We start from the raw sequence: 17,924 nt of genomic DNA, 5'->3' as shown, positions 1-17,924 counted from the left end.
TTAATTTATTATTTGCAACAGATGAACATATTTTAAACTTCATTTGTTCTCTGTTAGGTTAAGGTTTCATTCAAAGACTGTATTAACTAAAGAACTGGGAAAATGTCCTGTAGTTAATAATCTAAATAATGCTTTCCTTATAATGCGCTCCTGACTGCCACTGTGGTAATGTTCTTTTGTGATTGCTAAACTTACATTTGTTTCATGATTTATGGCGTGTGCCCCATTTAAAAAACTACCATAATCTTATCTTTTCTGGAGAATAGGAGAAACATCATTTAGACTTGCAAATGACAAGGAGGGCAATTGGGTAAATTGGATAAACTGGGTTACCTGAGTTTTATTGATCTGGTTATTTTCTTGCTATACTTACCTTTTTAAACAGAAATCTTGACCAGTTATAAGTATTTGCTTATATTTGGCTTCATAAATCATATGACATCACATGTGCAGAGGTCATTCAATGATAATTCCCATAAATTAGTCTTAAATCAAAAGGTGATAAGACTAGTTCCAAAACACAAACTTCTTTCAACTGAAATTTATAGAAATAGTCTCAGTACTTGGAAAGGATGAATGTATGCTGTTTTTCTTTACATTAGTTCACTGCATCTCTGGTCTCATTGTCTGAGAACCTTGAGACTACAGTCTTTTATTATACAAATCTCTTTGGACATACATTATATTTTATGGTTTATTTTGTTTTTTTACAAAAATTTTAGTATGGAAAAATGTAAAAACATACAAAATCTATCATTACTCAACTTCAACAATTATCAATCAAATACCCTTACGTACTCTCCCATGCCCACTGGATAATAGCAAATCCCCAAATATCATATCATTTCATATGTATTTCAGTATACATCTCTAAAATTAAAGACTCTTTAAAAAAAATAACCATACTATGATCGTACTTAAAAGCTTTAACAGTTTCCATAATAGTATCAACTAACTAGTCAATATTGAAATATCTCTGTTTCAAAATTTTTTTACATTTGGTTTATTCAAATCAGAAACCAAATATTATCCACATATTGCATTTGGCTGATAATGTTTCTTAAATCTCTTTTAACTCATATTTTCCCTTCCTTCTTTTTTCCTTGTAATTTGTTAAATCCTTGAAAGTTTTTCAAATTTCAATTTTGCTGTTTGTATTCCCATAGTGTTCTTTAATGTGTTTTTCCATTGACTGAATTTTCTGTAAACTGATAGATAGGTCTAGAGATTTGATCATATTCATTTTCATATTTTGGCAAGAATGGTTCAGGAGAATGTTGTATACTTATACCAGGATGCCAAAATGGCTGCTTGTTTCTCTGTGATGTTAAGATTATTCAGCGTTTTCAACAGTTGTCAGCCTGATCCATCCATTATAACGTTTCCTATCAGCTGTCAAAATGAAGTTTTTAGTAGCAATTGATGATCATGAACGAGGATCCATTATTTCATTATGTGTTGCAATATGGTATATTCTCATGCTATCATTTATTTTTATTTATTTGGTTCCACTTTAAAATGTTATTTTGGTAAATTAAATAGGTACTAATTGAGCACCTATGATGTGTTAGCACTCTGCTAGACAGTATAAGGGGAAAACAAAATATGTATATATCATGGACTCTGCTCTAAATGAAAATAGAAACATTATGCTCAAAATGATTGGAGAACAGTTATCATATGGTAAGTGAAATAAAAGAGAGATGAGTGTGGGTTGGAGAATGTTTCATGGAAAATGTGAGACACGTGGTGGACCAAGAAGCACTTTATGAAATAGAGGGGAACAGAGGGCATTTCAGGTGGGGGAATAGTTTGGGTCACGCCATTAGGCTAAGAACAAGAATGGTGGTATAAGGAAAGGCACAGGAAAAAATCTACCTAGAGATTATACATTAGCTAGGTTAAAGTAGGGCATTGGTTGGAAGTGAGAAAGCTAAATTATTTAGGTCATATTTGGAGAAATTGACATCACCCCATGAGCTTTCTGGTATTGTTCTAAATACATTTGGCACATAGACTTTGGGTGGACTAGGAAATTACAGCAAAGTGGCTTAGGGAAATTCAATAGTCTAGAAGCTGATTTGTTATAAATAAAAGCTCATCTGAGCTTAAGAAATATAAGATTGGTTCAAGTAATAGGTAAAATGTAAAGAATTAGTCATGTTGATAGATGTACATAGTAATAAAAATGGAAACTACAGAGATACTTGTGGTTTCACAGAACAAACAAGATTGTTTGAAAGAAGAGGCAGATGCACAGGGCTTGGTGTGAAGCTATGGCAAAGTTAAAGAAGTTGAGTTTAATTTTGGAAATGTTGTGTTTTGGGTGCACATACATACAGCAAAGTCTTTAAGCATTTGTTAGGATGGGATTGCAGACAAAAATGCAGAGTTGCTATTGTACATTTTAGAGTCAGACCAACAGAAGTGATAGGTTAACTCATAGGAGAGGATGAGCACATCAGATAACGAACAGAGAGAGGCTGAGGTTGAGAAAGGATAGCAATAGAGTTGGGGGTATAGGGTAGACACAAGAAGCAGGAAGAAGAGAAGAAGGTAGTATTCATTGGTGGAGAAGCAGGGGAGAACAGTGTTATAGCCGAGGAAGGAAAGAGTTTTAAACATGAAGAGATGGTTGACAGGGTTAAGTACCAACCATGAGGTTAAGGAAAGAGGGACCGAAAACTATCCTTTAGGTATTCAGGAGAGTGATCCCTGGTAGCGCTTGATAGGACACTTGATTTTGATATAGCATGTTGCAGATGGAAGGTGGGTACAGAAAGGAATAGTTGGGAAGTAGGAGGTCAGGACAGAAGGCATAGATGATCTTATTCTAGGAACAGGGTTCAAAACAAGAAGATAAATATGGCCAAGATAAGCGGTAGATGGGGAAACCTAAGTGTGCTTGAAAATCAAGGGTCTGAATTTCCTTGGTTATTTTGATAAATAGAGCAAAATATATTTTTAGAAAATAAACTTTGAATAATGAAAGTGCAAAAAGAGCTTAACTATTTAGTTATTTAGCTCATCATATTTCTATGATATTTTATTTATTCAATTTTCACTTTATATATTACCATAATGAGTCATGCTTATATCAAATATGTAAGGCAAAGAGGTGTTAAACTGAGAATGCTAGTTTCTTCCTTTTCCAAAAACATTTCTGCATACCTCTCCATCTCCCTCCTCTCTGCTTCGTTAGCTACATGTGTACATGGAACATGTGTTTGTTTTTATTTTGTTAGTTTCATTGGTTTACTGCTTACAAAGATAATACATGTTTATTGTAAAAATGTCACTTGGCATAGAAAGGCTTAAGGATAAATTTTTAAAATTCCATGAAATGCTACTATTCAGAGATAACAATTATTATTGTTTTGGTAAACCTCCTTCCAAATCTCTTTCTATGTGTAGATACATAGATGATAATTTATATTAATGAGATCATACTATAAATGTGGTTTTGCACCTGCTTTTTTGCATCTAATAATATGTTGTGGATATTTTCTATGTTGATGAATATGGAAATATAGATCCTTTTTCAATGGCAGTCATTGTATGACGTTACCATAATTAATTTAAGCTATCTCTTGTTGCCAGACACTTAGACACTTTCCAGTTTTTCTGTTTAAGCAGAACTGCAGTGAATATTCCTCATGGGTACATTTTTGTGCACTTGTCCAGTTGATTGTCTTCTTTGAATAGCTTCCCCAAAGTGGGGTTGTGGGTCAAAGACTATGCATGTTTTCTCTTGTGATATGTATTTACATATTGCCCAGTGTCCTCTAGAAGTGCTGTGCCAATTATACTTCTACCAGTAACACCTGTCAGTACCCAGAAATTTCTTTTAAATGTCTTAACATTTTTTTCATCTTCATGCAGGCTCATTTTATTCACTTACAAAAATCAGGATGAAATATATCAGTAGTTCTTAAAAGTTTTAGGATATTAGGACCATTTGAAAACTGTTGACCAGAAACTGGAACTATTGTTCCAGAAAATCACAGCTGTGCAAAAACACAAAACTTTCCCATAATACGAGAATTCACAGATCCTTTGAAGTCAGTTCACGGACTCTTTAGGATTTCATTCCATGAATCCAAGTGAAGAATCTCTGAATGAGATGATTTTAAAGTTGCTTTCTCCTTTTAATACTAACACACACACATCTTACACATACATCACACACTCATGTGCACACAGAATTTTAATGTGTACTTGGAAAATCTTTGACAACTGCTAGATTCAGAACCTAGTCTCCTTGTGATCTGTGAAATCACTTGAGTGTGTATAGTTATTGGAATGAATTTCTATTTCAGGTTCTTCAGTGGCGAGCCCACCAGGAAGAGGTAGCAAGACTGGAAATGGAAATTTCTGCCAGAAGGAGAGAAAAGGAAGAGGAGAAAGAGAAACAGTGGAAGAAGAAGGAATTGTTACAAAGAGAAGAGAAGAAAAAAAAAGTATTTATACTGTTGCTGTGAATGTGTGAATGAATGTTTAATTGCCTGATTGAGATTTGATTGACCTTGGTGTTTGGCATGGAATCCTCATAAGCAGTTCTTAGATTCATAAGGCTCTAGTGGAGTCTTGCTTAAATATATTTGAGCTTCAAAGACATGGAGGAGAACCCACTTTATTGACCTTCACAAGCACAAGTACATGTGATTAGAAGAGATGCTGTAGATAAAGAAAAGATAGGGTTTGTGATTGTTGTTAAATCGTGTACTAAGTAGGGACATGGCAAAACCAGAGGTACTGGGGTACCATTTTGGTTGACTGCAGTACAGCAAATGACTATCAAAAGATGTCCTTATTGGGAAAATACATTATACTGGGGTCAGTACAATTCATAGAATACCAAAAGGCCCTTTAAAGAATTTACTTCTTGATTTATTATGTGTTAGATTGGTTTTTCATATTGATACAAATTCATCATCTACTTTTGAACGAACATTTGTTTCCCAATCTTCAAAATATTAATCAAAACACTTATTTTTTTAAATTTTTTTTTTTGGCTGTGCCATGCAGCTTGTGGGATCTTAGTTCCCCAACTAGGGGTTGAACCCATGCCCTCTGCAGTGGAAGCGTGGAGTCCTAACCACTGGACCACCTGGGAATTCCCCAAAACACTTATTAACAGCTTTAAAATGATTTCTGACAACCTGTGGAAAGTAAAACATATTCAGAGGAGATTTTTAAAAAATATGGGATATTTGTTTAGATATTTTGTTTTTCCACACCACAAAAGTGATAGAATTTACAGTAAAAATTTTTCTTTAAGATTTTATGACTTCTGTGGAAATGATTCACAAAAGGCAATTTATGATCAACTCCATAACATAATGAAAGGAACTTCCATTAACCTGTACACCTGTATTGGCTTGATCTGCATGATACGTAAAATGTTTTCTTTTGGAGTTGCTTAAAGTGCTAAGAATGACTAATTCACAGTCCTTGATGAGTAAATTTTTGCTTTTGTGAACACAGTTGATACTTTATATGGTCAACCAGGTTTATGAAGCTCTTGTCTAGAAGTTTTTCCTTTAAAATTAAACATGAGGGGAAAAAAAAGGCACTATGGTTTTTTTAGCTAGAAGTCAGATTTCTGCACTTTATACTTCAGTTGCCATTATTCTTGCTTGTTTTGTGCTCTTATATCAGCAAATTGGTGTAGAGTCAGCATGTGTAAAAAACAACACGTAGAGAAGTTATATGATTTTTGACAAAGTAAGCTGCAAGGAAGACATAATTTACAGTCTAACTTCTAAGGAAGTTGGGTGGTTTCATCAAGTCCCCATCAAGAGAGAAACTCATAAATATCAATCATGTTTCAAATAACATAGGTGAACTATACACATCTCTGTGGGAAAACTTAACAATTATTAACTATTATGAAACTACATATGCTTAGAGATTTGTCATCTACCTGGGCACCTTTCATAGCCCTTCCTCTCTATGAATTAGTATAATCATGAAAAGTACCGTATTTTTAAGCATTTGTTTGCATGTAGTGTCATTTTAAGTGCCATATAAAGAGATTTAGATACAGTTCCGCTTTCTGGGAACTTACAAAGACAGTGAAAGAATACACAAATTTGTAACTCAAGTATTGAGAATTGAAGTAAGTGCATTTCATTGTTAAATTAAATTTGAGTTGGGGAATTGGCATGGTTATACAGGAATGCATAGACAAACTGCTTGCTGTTTTCTCCTCAGTCTCTTAGATTTCTGGAAATGAGAGAAAGGTGTTTTGAAAGATGAGAGAGAGACCTTTGTTAGCTTGCAGATAAGCTGTTGACATTTGGCTTGAAATTTGGCCTGACACCGAAACAACAACAACAAAACAAACAGTGATGGACGGAATAATTAAGCTCTAAGCCAAATTCATGGTCAATCTCTTGAAAGTGTATGGGCCCGAGGCATGTATTTTATTTTACTTATTTTCTTTTAAAAATTATTTCTTACATTTAGAAAAAAAGTTTAAAATAGAGATTGATGTAATAAATACATTAGTACTCATCACCTAGCATTGAAACTGTTGACATTTTCATTGTGTTTCAGGTTTATTTTATTTTATAGATAAAGTTGAAGTCTTCTTTTGAGGACTTAACTCAGTACCATTTGCCTTCTTACCACACCAAAGGCAATCTCCATCATGAATTTTATTGTTATCTTTCAGGCTGTCTATTGCTTTTAACATATTTTACTATGTATTTCATTTCTCTTACTTCTCTCATGAATATTACCACACTATTATTCTGCAGCATGTACTTCTCCATTTACCCTTACATTTTGAGATATAGCCATGTTAATACACAGAGAGCTAGTTTATTCTTTTAATGGCTATATAGTGTTGCACTGTAGAACTAGGATACCATTTATCCCTTCTTTTAGTGGATAACATTTAAGGTTCTTAAATTCTGTTCTTGAAAGTGTGCTGCAGCAGCCACTTCGTACATATTGACCAGGGCATGTATGCACAGCTTTCTCTAGGGTGTCCCTGGGGTGGGAATCACTATGTTGCAGGATGTGTATGTTTTCAACTTTATATGAGACTTTTTTTTTTTTACTCTATAAGACATTAAAACTATTCTTTGTGACTTTGGCCAATATGCTAAATGGGAACAGTATCTCAGTGTTTTAAATTGGATTCTCCTGGTCACTTGTGAGTGGAAATCTCATGTTTATTGGGCGGTTTTCTTCCTCTCTGAATTGCTTATTCATGCTTCTTGTCCGCTGTCTATTTTTTCTTTATTTAATCTATAGATGTTCTTTATAAATTCTGAATATTATTTCTTTTTATCAGTTACATGAGTTGCAAATATTTTCCTTCATTGGTCATTTGCCTTTAAATTTGCCTCAGTGTCTGTAGTTCCACGGAAATTTCAAATGATCAAATAATCGAAGTTCTTAAACTTTTTCTTTGTGAATTGTGCTTTCCTTTATGAACTATGACCTGGTAGTGAGAACATCTCTACAGAGAGCTTTTATGTCTGCCTCTGCTAAGGGCCCTATGCATTTTACTGGCCCAGGACCAGTTTGTATATTAACTTTGAGACTTGGGACCCATGCTGTGAGCTAGGAGTGGGTGCTGACTTAGCACTCATGCACAGCACTGGGGTTCTGCACTTGGCCCTTTTCTTCCTCTGGTCCCAAGCAGAAAGTTGGCTCCTTTGTCACTCTCCTGGGGAGTGGTCACGGTGTAGCTAGTTTCCCTTGTGTGTATGGACAAATCCTATATGATTTCTTTCTCTTCGTAGGTAGCTTGGTTCCTGCACCCATGTGCACAGGTCCCACAACTAACACTGAAGGCCTGGCCACCAGGTCCTCACATGTATCTCAGGTCCAGTTCTCCCCAGGAGTCACTTGGCTTTGGCTCCTTCTCACTGCTTTGACTTTGAGTTCCATCTTTATTTTCAGCACTGGGACACTGGATGTGTGTGTGTAGTTGTGGTATAGTTTGTCCAAAATTTCTGTGTTTAAAGTGGGAACAAAGATTTCTGTGTCAACTCAGGCATACTGACCAAAGTTCTGACTACCTTTATATATACTAAATGCAAATCTAGATTCCCTTTGTTTTAATTATTTTACGTGTTGGAGACAAATTTTAGTTCTTCAGTGCTTAATAGAAGCTTGGCAGAAAACTCCCTACAGACAGCCTCCCCCTGACTTGAGACTGGTTGCTTTATTACCTGGTGTTCTGTCTCTCCCCATCTACTGTTTCACTTGCCTGTCTCTTCTCGTAAGATAGCAGCAATAGAGGTAGAGAAACTATGCCACGCGTAGAACCCCACATTAGGATTTCTGAAGAAGAGATCAGCTTTATCCTAATTCTTCTTCCCAGTAATTTGTCTTTTAGGAAATAATATTTTCTTTTTGTGGGAATAACATAATTTGTATCCAGTGGCAAAGTTTATCCTAGTAGTTGCCCAGCTCCTTGCAAATGTACATTTATTAGATCACTTTTTTCTTTTGTGCTTTAAGACTCTAATTGAACATAATATTCAGTTTTCATAGTTTTATCTCAAGACTCAAGGAAAGTTTTGATTCATAAGCTGTTAGGTGACAATGGTAATATTTCAGAAGCATCTCTCCACTTTTGCAATTGTCATGGTAAAATCAAGAGATGATGCCTTTCCATAAACTATCCCTAGGAGCTATTGTAAGAAACAAGACTACCATGCTAGATGAACCTCAGAATGCCTGATATGTAATATTGGTCCCAGAACCACCCTTTTACTAGGTGTGGCTCTTTGGATGGCTTGAATAACAAAAAAATTGCTCTGCATCACAGCATTTTAGGAGGTTTTGTTGCTGCATGATGCTTGGCATTCTATGGGATCCAAGGCGAGGATATTTTCAGCCTTGCTCCCAAAATGGAGATTTTAAGCAAGGCTCACAGAAAAAGGAGGCATATCCCTTCCTTGATTTATCGTGTCACAGTTCCCTCCCAATTTTCACCAACTCTGAATCCAGCATTGAAACCACTCATATTGCACAACTGAGGGGTGGGGAACATAGTCAGAAAAGTCAGAATAACTCTACCAGCCATGTGACCTTCAGCCTTATCTCAGAGATGTTTCTGGGGAGCCTCAAGTGACATTGCACCAGTAAATACCAATAGACCCAGTCTTCAGTAGAACCTTGGCACCTAGGTGCTTCCCCTTGTCCTCAGGTGACCTGGCAAACACTCAGAATTATATTCATCTGACAGATAACCAGGGAAGAGAGGAAAGAATCTAAAACAAAAGAGGGGAGGCTATCTTAATCAGAATGCAGGCTAAAGGGGTGGAACAGTACTACTTCTCAGAAGGTTCAAGAAACTCTGTGCTTAGGAGGGAATCCAGAGTACATTCGGATCAAAGCCATTCTCTCTATGTGGGGATTTATGGGTTCTTATGAGAGTAATTCATCATGATATTATGAAATCTCTTCTCCAGTGTTTATCAATCTAATAATATACTGATCTAAAGAGCCAAGAGTAGAAAAAAAGGTGGACACAGAGAATGATAAAAAAAAAATTCCCAGGTTTTAAACTCTGCTTCTTCAAGATTGTTGGGACTTAAAGGGGCCAATGAATAGCCCCGTGACAGACAGCCTTCTAAGATGGGCCCCGAGACTTTCTGCCATCCCGGGATACATACCTGTATAATTGCCAGGACTGTAAATACCTAATTAGGTTATATTATATGGCACAGGCAACGTTGAGAAAGGGAGATTATTTGGGTGGACTTGACCTAGTCACATGAGCCCTTTAAAAGCAGAGAGGTGTCTCTGGCTGGTCACAGGATGGGTAACCAGAGATTTAAAGTATAAAAGGGACTTGACCCACCATTGTTGGCTTGGAGATGGAGGAGATCACGTGGCAAGAAATGTGGGTGGCCCCTAGGAGATAAGAGTGGCCCTAGCTGACAGCCAGAAAGGAAATAGGACCCTGTAACCTATAGTCCTATAATTGTAACAAACTGAATTTTGACAAAAAAAAAAAAGGAATGAGCTTGGAAGCAAATTTTTCTCTGAAGCTTCCAGATGAGAAATCAGTTTTGGCAACACCTTGATTTTAGGCTTGTGATGTCATGAGCAGAAAGCCTAGCCATGCCTTTCTGAACCTCTGACTTATAGGATTCTGAGCTAATAAGTGAGTATTGCTTTAAATTGCTAAATTTGTGGTAGTTTGTTACACAGCAATTTAAAAAATCAATACAGATTTTGGTATCTGGACATGAAATGCTACTATAACAAATACATAAAAATGTGGAAGTCTTTTTGGAGTTGGAAAGTGGAGACAAGTTGGAAGAATTTTGAGGAGCATGATAGAAAAAAGACTAGAATGCCTTGAACATACCATTAGTAGAAATATGGATAAGATGTGGCTGATAAGGGTTCAGAAGGAAGCAATGAACATATTATTGGAAACAGGAGAAAGGAGGATCACTGTTACGCAGTGGCATAAAGCCTAGGGATTTCTGTCCTGCAGTTAGATGGAAGACCTTCCTAAATAATGAACTTCATATGTAATGAACTAAGAAGATTTCCAAGGTGTTGAAGATGCCACCTGGTTTTGTTTTTTGGGTTTTTTTTTTTTTTTTTTTGCTACTTATAGTAAAAAGGAGAGAGATAAATTGAGGGAAGAACTGTTAAACTAAAAGGAACCAGGACTTGATGCTTTGGGAAACTCTCCATCTATCCTAATGGCAAAAGACTCTAGAGTTAAGAGTTTATTTCCAACAGCATGGCATAGGGAAAAGACTGAAAGTGAATGTACAACCCTTTGTTATAGCCTCGAAAAGATCAAAGGGTCAGTGTATACATTCATATAAGCAACACTTCCAAGAGATAAGTGGTGTTTCTCATAGATATTCTCAAACTAGAGAGCCTCAGAGAAGTTTAAGGGCAATTTCTCACAGCCACATCAGCAGGAGGCCAAGAGAGAGAAGGGTTCATCTCAAAAAGACCTGTGTTTATTGGCTTTTTTCTAACAAGGTGAATCCCATAAAATCCACAAAAGCCCATTTGGTTCTTGGGGAACCAAATGCTCTGGGGAGCAGAGGGAGGGAGAAAGACTGATTGGTCTAACTGGATCCCACTTAGACTAAAATGACTTAAGATATACTGTCAGTTTATGTAATGTACCACTGGGGACCAACTGAATTGTGAACACAAACAAAAAACACTGTGGCAGCACTCAGTCATGCAGTGACATTCAGATGATTTCAAATTGGTTTACAACACTTTTTTACATTTTTATAAAATGGAGAATATGGAATATAAAAACTCTCATAGACTCTTTCGACCTTAAAAACATGTCTTTGAACCTCTCTGAACACCAGTTTGACCTCTGCTCTAAAATCCGCCCACCCAGTTCTCTCACTGCAAGCATCTCTGCATAGGGACCACCTGCAGCTAGAGCTGGAGTAGCCCCATCTGGCTGAGGACCAATCTGTTGAACTACTTCCCACCTTCGGTTTTGTGGTTCTCTCAATTACTAACTCCTAGAAATGTGATCTTGCAGTCAAAGTTTGAGCGGGTGTTTTTCTTTTAATTTTTGGTACTTTTATTTGAAAATCTGATGAAATACCCAAAATATTGGCGCCATAAAACCTAATAGGTAAATTAACTATCAGGATATTACAATGGTCAAAAAGAAAAGATAGTTAAGGTGTATTTTATGTAGAAATGACTCCAAAATAAACTGGGGGGTTCAGACTTTTATCTTCTGAATATTTAACCAGTCCTCTGAATGATATTGTATGAGTAAAGAAATGAATGCAGTATGGGAGAAAAGAAAATAAATCAAGGATCATATAATTTAAAAATATTCATAATGTTCCTTATTTTGTCATTAAAATTTAGAAATGAACATTAACATAGCTTATTAACTGATTATGACCTTCTAATATGAGTCTAAATGTAGGGTCAGCTCTCAGTATATGAGTCAGTAGGTGACAGAAAAGTAGGATGGTAATCCAAGAGGCTCACTTTTCTGGTTTCCATGTCTTTTAAAAGTGAAGATTTCCATTAGAACTTCTTTTTTAAAAGTGGAAATTATGGAATCTTCCTACTCTTTGTCAGGACACAATTTTAAGAAAAAGTCAGATGGAGGGGAAAAAATACCCTAGATGATCAAGAGACAGATGTATTTGTTTTTCTGTAAAAGATTTCCCAGTAGGCAGTTTTAAAAGTCTTAAAAATTAACTCCAGGTGTCAATTTTTGGCTGCATTTTCTGGCTAGGTCTTGATTATTCACAGTGATATGATTTAATTAACAGACACCTATACAATGCTTGCTATGTGCAAGGCACAGTTCTATGTTCATTTAATCTTCTTAATAACCCTAAGGGGTGGGTACTAATATGATCTTCATTTTATAAATGAGGAAACAGAGACACATAGAGGGAATATAATTTCCCCAAAGTCACATAGCCATTAAGCAGTGCAATTAGGATTTGAACCCAGGAGGTCTAACTCCATCGTTCATGATTTTAAACACTGTGCTGTGCTGCCCATCACGGTGATTGCTGTTTGCTATTAATTTTGTGATTAATCAATTTTGAGAAAACTTGATTTCAAACTGTTTGCTTTAGGGTAATTTTCATGGCTTTGATCCTGTCCTAGTGTACTCAGAACTGTTAAATTGATAGGTAATTGATAATTTAAAATCTCTTTAGTAGTCTGCTTACTAGGAGTATTTCTTTCATGTTTTACAGGTACATGCAGTCTGTCTTATTAATATTCTCTCAGGATTTCTCTCCTTGGGTTAATGAACCACTATAGCCAAACGCTTTACAAGAAGCCAGACCATTATGGTTTGATCACAGTTGAAGTGTCAAGTATAAGACATGTGTTATGAGCAGGTTAAAAAAAAACAAAACAGCTTCATTGCCTCCTTGGTGTTGCTCTTTTGTTAAGTTGACTGAAGAAAATATTAACGATTTTGATTGTGATTTTTTTTTTTTTTTTTACCTCTCAATATCTTATTTCACAAGAAGAAAATTTCCACAGGCTTCCAACATTGCATCTGCCAACCTATCAGAATCTGTACCCACTCCCTACCTTCCCTCCTTTCACAATGCATTAAGTATCTGTACTCCTGTCTATGGCCAGCCCCTTCACTTATGCACAGAATCCTATTCCCTCTCTCCTACGCAAGGTCATCCAAATCTCTCTCCCACCACCACTTCCCCCTTTTATTCTAGATCTTTCCTATTAACCTATAAATATACCATTCTCCCTTGTATTTAGAAACACACTCTCCCTTGACCTCATGCCTCCCCTGTTAAGAAAATCTCACCATCCTGTAGCCTCTACACACTGTCCTCGCTTCATCCCACCCATTGTCGCTTGAGCCATTTTGTCCCTCGACTCCAGCAAAGCTGTGCTTGTCAAGGTCATCAGTGATCTCCATGTTGCTAATTCCAGGGGTCTGTTCTCAGTCCTCACTTTACTTGAACTATTAAGATGGAAGTGATCACTGCCTCCTCTTTGGAAAACTTAGCTTTTCCAAAGAGCTAAGCTCTTCTTTAGCTAAGCTAAAGAAAATTTAGCTTCTAGGAAGCCATCCTCTGTTCTTTTATCTCACTGGGTTCTCTTTCTCCATAAACTTGGATGGATCCTCCTCATCGTTCTAAGTCTTGGAGTTCCCTGGGGCCTCGGTGCTCTAAGTATGTGTACTTTCTAGGGGATCTCAACCAATCCAATGTACTTCATATGCCATTTGTATGCTGACTCAAATTACCAATTAATATCTCTGGTCTAGATTTCTCTCTTGAACTGCAAACTCACACATCCCACTGCCTCAAATCTAATTTGACCCAAATGTAATCTCGTTTTTCTCTCCAAACCCACTCTTTCCCCCATATTCCTTTTCTCAATAAATGGAATCCTATTCTCCCAGTGCTCAGGCCAAAAGCCTTGATATTTTGACTCTTGTTTTCCCCCCTCATACCCTATACTCACACCCTTACCTATTGTCATGAATAGAAGGCTCTGCCTTCCCAATCAGAACTATTATAAACCTCTTACTCTTCTAATTCATTTCTCTGCCTCCTCCCTTTCTCTTCCCTCCCTCCCCCTCCGTCGATTTCCCACGCAACAGGCAGAGTGATGCTTTTAAAAGGTATGTCAGATTATGTCATTCCCCGCATAACGCTCAATATCTCTTGGATCTCATATCCTGCGACTTCCCCCATCACTCCTCCTGCTCCAGCCATCACAGCCTATTTCTTCCTCCTCGAACACCCTAGCACATGTCCCCTTAGCCTTTTGCACTGGCTGTTCCTTCTGCCTGGAAGAGTCCTACCCCAGATGTCTGTATAACTCACTCTCTCACTCCATTCAGGGTCATGCTCAAATGTCATCAGAGAGAATGTTTATCCTTGACTACCAAACTTAAAATAACATCGTCCTTCCTTGTCACTCTGTCCATTTACCCTACTTTATTTTTTTCTTGGCATTTATCGTTCCTCTGACATATCTTTATTTATTTACTGACTGTCTTCTCTTTCTCTTCTAGAATGTAAGCCCTGTAAAAAGGGGGGATTTGTCCATTTTCTTCATTGTTTTATCTTCTGTGCCTGACACAAGGCACTCAATAAATATTGTTTGAGTGAGTGAATTTAATGATTGAGCAGAACACAACTATACTTTGATGTTGAGATATAGAGGAAAATATGCCAAACTAGGAGGCCCTAACAAGGTGGATGACCTTGGGCAAGATATGTAGGCTCTGCAGGATTTTCCCTCCCCAGTTGTAAAATGAGGTGTTTGAATTAAATGATTGCTAAAATCACCTCAGCTCTAAGAAGTCATGATTGAATGACTCTGAGGTTTGATTACTTTTCACTTTTCACTCTCCCTGACACTTCAGGCTTTGAAATACAACATCCTCAGTATATATACTCCCTTTTTAATGAATAGTGAAAAGAGAGAAATTAAACAAGATTACAGACAAATTCATTTTAGCAGTATCAACATATGACACGATCATTATGTAATACTTCAATGCCCAGACTGAAAATAGACCTTACTCCTAAAGAAGACATAACAGTTATTTTTAAATCCACCTGGAACTTCAGTTAAGAGGGAGATAACTAATGTGTTTACACCAGAATACTTTCTTGGCTCATCATGCTCTAAGGACATAAGACTACATCACGGCAGAAAATAGCTATTGCCAATTCGAGTAGGTAGCTCTGCTATGGAAAAAATGCTCACATAAGTGACCAAAGTGAAATCACCTAAAAGATTCATGTTATTTACTTACACATATAGACATCACCTACTTCCAAATAATTTATAATAAAGGCACTAACGTTACTGTGCTAGATATCTACCCGTTGGGGCATATCTACTCTCCATCCTGCTCTGTGTCCCAGGGAGTTGTCCTGTAGAAGGCTCCCTTGCCCTCTGGCTTCTGATTGTGTTCAGTCAAAGTGGAACACTAGAGATGAGGATGAGGGAGGAGAGTGAGGTTGGGAGAGCTGCTCCCCCAGCTCCTGGCCCTGCAGAGTTGTATTGACTAGCTGTGTCCTCCACCAAAGGTCTCAGCCCCTGTCAGGTGGCCCTCCCCACACAGCCTTCTCTGGCTCTCAGTAAAGCAGCATGGCTACTACATGATCCCTTGTGATTGCCCTGCATTCTAACCTTCTTTGTCATTGTCCCCTTATTACATTCTTCTGGATTTAACCTAATTTTGAGTGTGCCATCTGTTTCCTATTAGGAATCATTAAAATAGAAAATTAGTAAGAGAATAAGAGACAAAAAACTAAGAGGATGGGAATATAGTTATGTCAGCAAACCAAGACTAAAAAGGGATGCTGTAATTGAACATGGTTAAAGTTAAAAGGAAGCATTTAGCTCTTATTTGCTAATAATAGACAACATCTAGCACATCAGGAGCTGGCAGGGGGAGGGAGGCAAACCACCCAGAAGAAAGCATTTTCAATAGAAGTTTTACTGAGTGTAAATCAAGCCTTATATGATATTGTGTTAACCTTTATAAGGCCTATGGCATAAAATTAAATCATAGCTCAGTGAAACTTTTCTACAGAAAGTGAAAGTAATGCATGCAAGGTGATAAAAAGTAAAAATGTTATATACAAGGATATACAGTATTTTTGTCATTTAATTTGATATGGGAATAGAGTTTAAAAACTTCCAGAATGAATAACAGTCATGTCCCTTGGATATTCCTTCTAAATTTTGATTTTTTTTGGCCAGACTTTTAAAACATCCTTTTGTATTTATAAAGTCTTTTATGTCCATTGTAAATAGTTTGGAAAATACAATCAAGCACACAAAATACAATAAATATCACCTGAAATCCTAAACCACTAGCAAAAGATTAATAACAATGTTCATATATTTTTTTCTATATACACAAAGATTTTAATTTAACTAGATGATACTGCATATATTATTTTTAACCTGATTTTTTTCATCTATCAATATATCTTGCATATTTTCCTCTGTATTCCTACCACATAATTTTTGGTGTTTGCATAATGTTTCATTATGTGAATAATTGCATTTAACCAATTTCTTATTTGGTGGTGTTACAATATTTCCAATTTTTTTACCCTTTTAAGGCTGTAATGAACATACCTGTATATAAATCTTTGCATAGGTGCCTGCATATTAATTCTTAAACTTTATTTCTTAATTCTGAAGGCTTTTGCTAGTTAACTTCCCTATTTATTCTTCAGAAAGAGTATGACAATTTATCCACTTACTCTAGGTAGATGTGCTTGTTTATCAGATTGGAGATTGGTGGCAAAACGTTTCAAGTTTAGGACAATGAAAATAAGTAGCTGAAATACAAATAGTCTGAATTGTGGACTGAAAGGAGATCCATTAAATTCAAATAACCAGGCAGGATGGTGGAAAAACTGACTTTCTGTTTTTAAAAACCAAAGAACTAGCTTTGATTTCTTACCCGTGTAGAGAGTTTTGCCATCTTTGCATAAAGAATGCCCTGCAAAATAATTATTTTGGAGCCAAATTTTTTGCTCAGAAGCTTCAGCACATCCTGGATTGAAGCCCACAGAGATCTCTATACCACAAAGTATAGAAAAGATAACATTGGCTGAAAGGTTCTGAGGATGGAAGTGACCAAGTGTCCACCTTCAGCCCAAAAAACCTTGAATCTGGCTTCCATGGGCAATTTGACTTAGAGATATACCACGCCCTTGTGCTCTTTTTGGGATTAAATATACCTCTATACCCCACATGACTAAATGAATTGGTTCACTGATGTCTGTGGTCTGACATTATTTTCTGTCTGGATACTTTATTAATAGTTTTGGATTTATATGAATTGATATAAGAAAAGTACTGTGTGCAGTGTTGCCTTTCCATATTCTTTTCCACTGGAGTAGTTTATCTTGTACCTCTCATCTGCAAGGTGCAATATACTGGATACAAATAAATATTACAGTATAAGGCATGTTCCTTACCTTTTGGAAGTTCACACAAGTGTGTGAAAATTTACTTGGCAAAATACAAATGATTGTCAAATAGATCGCATAGAAGTAAGAGTCAGACTTCGGTTGGTGGTGACTTTATGTGATACAGGCTCATCTACATGAAACACGTGGGAAAAATTTAAAGTAAAAGAATGACTCTTTTTAATGAAGAGGCCCTGCTGTGTTTTCATGTGGAGCAACAACACTTTTTCTGTGGGTACATATTCCGGGCCAAAGTAGAAAAGGTGTGAGATGCGAGGAATTAGCTAAGTAAATGAGAATCTAGAGAATGGAATAAAAATCACTCTGCCTCAGTGGTTTATGAGGAAGGCAACTGGATATTCTGTACTTCATATTTCATGTATTTTGTATATCTGGTTAAGAATTATGACATCCTGCTGAATTAGAGCCTTTGGAGCCTTTGGAATAATGACCTAGGAGCAAGGTACAGAAGATTGCTTG

General features: G+C 36.6%; 1 protein-coding gene across 1 annotated transcript in view; it reads left to right on the top strand.

The window, feature by feature from the left end:
- CCDC148 (coiled-coil domain containing 148) overlaps nucleotides 1-17,924 on the top strand; it is a 262,676-nt gene that overhangs the window by 188,816 nt on the left and 55,936 nt on the right. The window contains exon 11 of the mRNA XM_065880879.1: nucleotides 4,320-4,460. Within this exon, the coding sequence (XP_065736951.1) occupies nucleotides 4,320-4,460 (141 nt within the window). The remainder of the gene's footprint in view (nucleotides 1-4,319; nucleotides 4,461-17,924) is intronic.

This window comes from Phocoena phocoena, chromosome 7 (genome assembly GCF_963924675.1).
Source record: "Phocoena phocoena chromosome 7, mPhoPho1.1, whole genome shotgun sequence".
NCBI classification, from domain to species: Eukaryota; Metazoa; Chordata; class Mammalia; order Artiodactyla; family Phocoenidae; genus Phocoena; species Phocoena phocoena.
Note: the sequence above shows the minus strand (reverse complement) of the source record. Positions and strands in the feature narration are given on the sequence as shown.